This window comes from Chanos chanos, chromosome 9 (assembly GCF_902362185.1).
Source record: "Chanos chanos chromosome 9, fChaCha1.1, whole genome shotgun sequence".
Lineage (NCBI taxonomy): Eukaryota > Metazoa > Chordata > Actinopteri > Gonorynchiformes > Chanidae > Chanos > Chanos chanos.
In genome coordinates this window covers 16,768,457-16,773,456 of record NC_044503.1, presented here as the reverse complement: position 1 = coordinate 16,773,456, position 5,000 = coordinate 16,768,457, and the positions used below count along the sequence as shown (strand labels likewise).

The 5,000-nt window shown below is 40.7% G+C and overlaps 1 protein-coding gene across 1 annotated transcript in view; it reads right to left on the bottom strand.

Moving 5' to 3' along the window:
• The window catches only part of magi1a (membrane associated guanylate kinase, WW and PDZ domain containing 1a), a 97,485-nt gene that overhangs the window by 12,539 nt on the left and 79,946 nt on the right, over window positions 1-5,000 (bottom strand). Inside the window, exons 16-17 of the mRNA XM_030783875.1 lie at window positions 2,375-2,466; window positions 791-983 (exon numbers count right to left, since the gene is read on the bottom strand). Of these exons, the coding sequence (XP_030639735.1) occupies window positions 791-983; window positions 2,375-2,466 (285 nt within the window). The remainder of the gene's footprint in view (window positions 1-790; window positions 984-2,374; window positions 2,467-5,000) is intronic.

Genomic DNA, 5,000 nt, shown 5'->3' with positions numbered 1-5,000 from the left:
GCCCCTTGTGGACACAGAGTCAACAGACTAGCATTATTAATGACATTTGTGATTGAGCATGTGAATGATGTACACTGCCTGGCCAAAAAAAGTCGGCGTTTGGATTTGGAGCCTCTGGAGGCAGTGTTACGACCTGAGGTTGTTTCAACTGGTCAGGTCTAGGCTCAGCAAAGTTATGTGGCAATAAAATGAAGTCAGCTGAGTACCTGAATGTACTGAATGACCATCAATGGGATTTCTTTCTTCCCTGATGGCACGGGCATATTCCAGGATGACAATGCCAAGATTCATTGGGCTCAAATTGTGAGAGAGTGGTTCAGGCAGCATGAGGAATCATTCTCACACATGAATTGGCCACCACAGAGTCCTGACCTGAATCTCACTGAAAGTCTTTGGGATATGCAGGTGAAGACTCTCCTGATTCTCCTGTTGTCAACAAGATCTTGTCCAAAAATTAATGCTAAATGCTAAAATGACCTCTAAACAGAAATAAATGTTGTGACGTTTAGGTTGTCGAAACAATGTCACGCTGTAATCGAAGCTAAAGGCGGTCCGACAAAATATTATAGTGTGCGACTTTTTTGTTTTGGCCAGGCAGTGTTCGTGTGTGTAATATGCTGTTATACATATGTGTGTGTTTCCCTGCATGGCTGGTCTTGCATTGTACAGCCAAGTTGACATGGCCCTGCGTGTGTATGTGTGTGTATTCGTTATACATGCTTGTGTTTATGTGTGTGTGTGTGCTAGGTATATAAATGGGTGTACGTGTTGTATATAAATGTGTGTTTACCTGTGTAGCTGGTCTTGCGTCGTACAGTCAGGTTGACATGGCCCTGTTTGGCTGCTTGCTGCATTAGCTGAACCACTAACTGGTGAGACTTTCCCACCACTGCAGTCCCATCCACACAGATGAGCTCGTCGCCTGACCGCAGTCGCCCATCCTCATCCGCTGCCCCGTACTTCACTATGTGCCCAATATAGATCTGTAACAAACAAAATACCAATACATTATATTATAACTACAGCACAGTACCAATATATTATTAACCTACTGTAGTCATGCACTGCTCTTAACCCTGCTGCGCCATGTCACTGTTTTACATCTGAACATACTAAGCAAGGCACTGATATTATATTAATAATTACTGTTCAACATGAATTTCCATTCACATTGATGAGGTCCTACATAACCTTAATAAATACATACTTCTAGTTCTTGTGTGCTATTATCCTTACTTATCTTTTCATAGACTTGTAATTAACATACTGATAATGCTTGTTAATAAACGAGGATGTTTTAAATATAAAAAAATCCTCCACCTGCAGCAAGACACCATAGCATAATTTCAGAGTGAAAATAACACCAGGTTTTAATAAATTGTGTAATCTGATGGAAACAGGTAGGCATAGAGGACAGCTGTGCGGCATGTCAGCCGCTGATGGCTGATAGATCTTTGATGTACAACCACACGAAACTTTTTCAGGAGAGAGAGAGGAGACAGGAGGGACAGGCAAGCAGAGAACAGAGAATGACAAGAGCAGGAAAGAGACAGAAGAAACTGGAAGAAGAAAAATGCAGAGAAAAACATAAAGTGATGGGAAAGAGAGAAGAGAGGAGAGGACAGAAAGGCATAAAGAGGACATTAAAAAAAGAAGATGAAAAAGAGAAGGACATATAGGAGAAGACAGAGAGACGAGAGGACAAAATGCCTCAGCAGTTTCTCGGCATCACCAAACATCAGGATCAGTGCTTGGCAGTAAAGACGCTGACTGTAGCCCCTTTTCTGATTGGCCTCAGGCTACTGCTGTGAGCAAGCATTCAACCAATCAAAGCAATGCAGTCTAAACGAAGATCACTCTGTCTAATGAGACTAAAAACCCCCCCGTCTCTGTTTCTCTCCTTTTATCTGAAGTCAGCTTTTTACTGGGATACCACAGAAATGTGCTACATTCTGTCTCCTCCCATAGAACAGTGGTACATTCTGTCTCCTCCCATAGAACAGTGGTACATTTTGTCTCAACCTATAGAACAGTGTTACATTCTGTCTCCTCCCATAGAACAGTGCTATACTCCGTCTCTTCCCATAGAACAGTGTTACATTCTGTCTGCTTCCATACAACAGTGTTACATTCAGTCTCCTTCCATAGAAGAACTAAGCTCAGTTGTGTTGCCCTGAATAAATTCACTGAAATGAACCTTTAAATTTTGTCCACCGGAGGCTGAGAGCGAAATGGATTAGATAAATACAGACAGATGCATATCAATAAACCAGTTAGTGTTTGTTACCTGTATAGTTGTATGTTTGTGTGTACGTGTTTGTATATTTGTGTGTGTATGTTTGTATATTTGTGTGTGTGTGTGTAGCCGTCTCACCGGCTCTCCAGGCTCATTCCCGCCAAGGATCCTGAAGCCGAAGCCTGTTTCCTTCCTCCACAGGAAGATGTCCTGCTCCTGAGAGTCAGGTACTGAAACAGAGAAAACAATGACCCATAATCAATCATCAATAAACACTAAGCTTACATCACAAATAATCAATAATCAATCATCAATAAAGATTAACCTTACACCACAATCAATAATCAATCACCAATAAACATTAACCTTACACCACAATCAATAATCAATAATCAATAATACTGAATGATTATTAACTGTTTGTGGTGTCAGGTTAATGTTCATTGATGATTGATTATTGATTGTTTGTGCTGTAAAGTTAGTGTTTATTGATAATAGATCATTGATTGTTTGTGGTGTCAGGTTAATGTTCACTGATGATTGATTATTGATTGTTTGTGGAATTTTATACCCACAACAACACTCACCTTACAAAACAAAAAATCAATAATCAATCATCAATAAACAATAATCTTACATCACAAACAATCAATAAACAATCATCAATAAACATTAACCTTACATCACAAACAATTAATAAACATTCAGTAAACATTAACCTTATAACACAATCAATAATCAATCATCAATAAACATTAACCTTATACCATAAACAATCCGTTATCAATCAATAAACAATAACCTTAAACCACAAACAATCAATAATCCATTATCAATAACATTAACCTTACATCACAAACAATCCATAATGAATCAATAAACATTGACCTTACAGCACAAACAATCAAAAATCAATCAGAAAACATGAACCTTACACCACAAACAAAATATAAACACTACATGTATAAACACATTAGATTAGGAACCTACACACAAACCACTTATACAACACAAGTCATTTATCATCATTTCATATAGTTTTCCCTCTCATATCCTGTAATAGAAGTGCGTGTAATGATGGATACAGATGTTAGATGAGGAAAAACGTGAAGGTTATGAAGAATGGGTTAACTTTGAGCGTGTCAGTCTGTCACTCTGATTGATGTCCTTTTGGAGGGAAAGCCATTTGGATGTTGACAAAGAGCTAGGACTCAACACCAGTGACCTTCCTGAGCAGTTGTGAATGAGATTGATAAATTAATCTAAGACTGTAATAGCATGTTCTGTTTGCTGTTGGTTTTCAGGTTATTTTCAGATAAAGACTGTGGAGATTGAGTGTAACAGCTCTTTATTCGCTTCAGCAACACACAACACCACCTGAGCCTCCACACCTACACACAGCTACCCGACACACAACACACACACACACACACACACACTTTCTCACATACTAAACACACACACACACACACACACACACACACACACACACGCACACACACACACACACACTAATTTTCTCTCATCAGTTCTCTGACCCTGTTCTCCAATCTCCTGAGAGAGGAGGAGTGGAGAGAGAGACAGACAAAGAGACAGAGAGGAGTGTAGACAGGGGAAATGTGGAGTAGGAGAGAGAGTTGTGTTCTGTGCCATTCTACTGGACCTACTAGAGCATGACAGGATTTGATTAGAGTGTGCACACACACACACACAGACAAGCGCACATGCACACACGCGCACATGTACGCACACACAATCACTCTAGAGTGAATACTAAGCACTAAGCACTTGTGTGAGATAAATAATGTGATGACAATCCTATACTCCTGTGTGTTTACCTGTTTTGCCTGTGATCAGCTGCTTTTCTGGCTTCTTTTAAGGTGCTGAATTTGTAGAGTGTGTGAGTGCATGTGTGTGTCAGTGTGTGTGTGTGTATCTGTGTGTTGTGTGCGTGAGTGTGTATTTGTGTGTGTATGTATGTGTGATCAGCACTTGGATAGTGGCATTGTTTCTAAAGCCAGTGACATGCTAGGAGCTGTCTCAGCGCCCAGAATTCACTCTGCGCACGCACACACACACACACACGCAAACACACACACACACACACACACACACACACACACACACGCAAACACACACACACAGGAAGACTGCCTTTGTGGATTTCTCAGTGGGATGGAGGGTAACAAAAGTAATTTGGTGGCAATCTGTTAGCTTGCCAGACAAATCTGCACACATGAGGATCAGATCGCTCTCTCTCTCTCCCTCTCTCTCTCTCTCTTTCTCTATCCCCTCTCCCTCTCTTCTCCATGTCTTTCTTTCTCTATATGTATAAGAGGAAATAGAAAAAGATGAATTTTGCTGAGAGAACAGGAGTGGGGTCCAGAACGAATGAATATTAAAACGCTCTGAGAGAGGAATAAATGACAGCATGACAGAGGAGTGAAAAATAGGGGGAAAACAGTGGATGAATTAACCCGTTCACAGAGGCAGGGAGCTCTACAGATGTGTCAAAGCCTCTTACAGCACAATAATCCTCCCCTAACTTCTTTCTGGACCAATCACCTCTCTGTCTGGGCTAAAGTGTCAGACCTCTTGGCCAATCAGGGCAAGTCAACAGACCATGTTGCTTCCATGCAGTAACTGCCATCATGGGAGACATAAGTGTGGCTTGTTCAATCATCCTGGTCACTGTAGAGAACTCTGCATGGATCATTAAATAATCCTGATCACTGTAGAGAGCACTGCATGGATTGTCTGATAA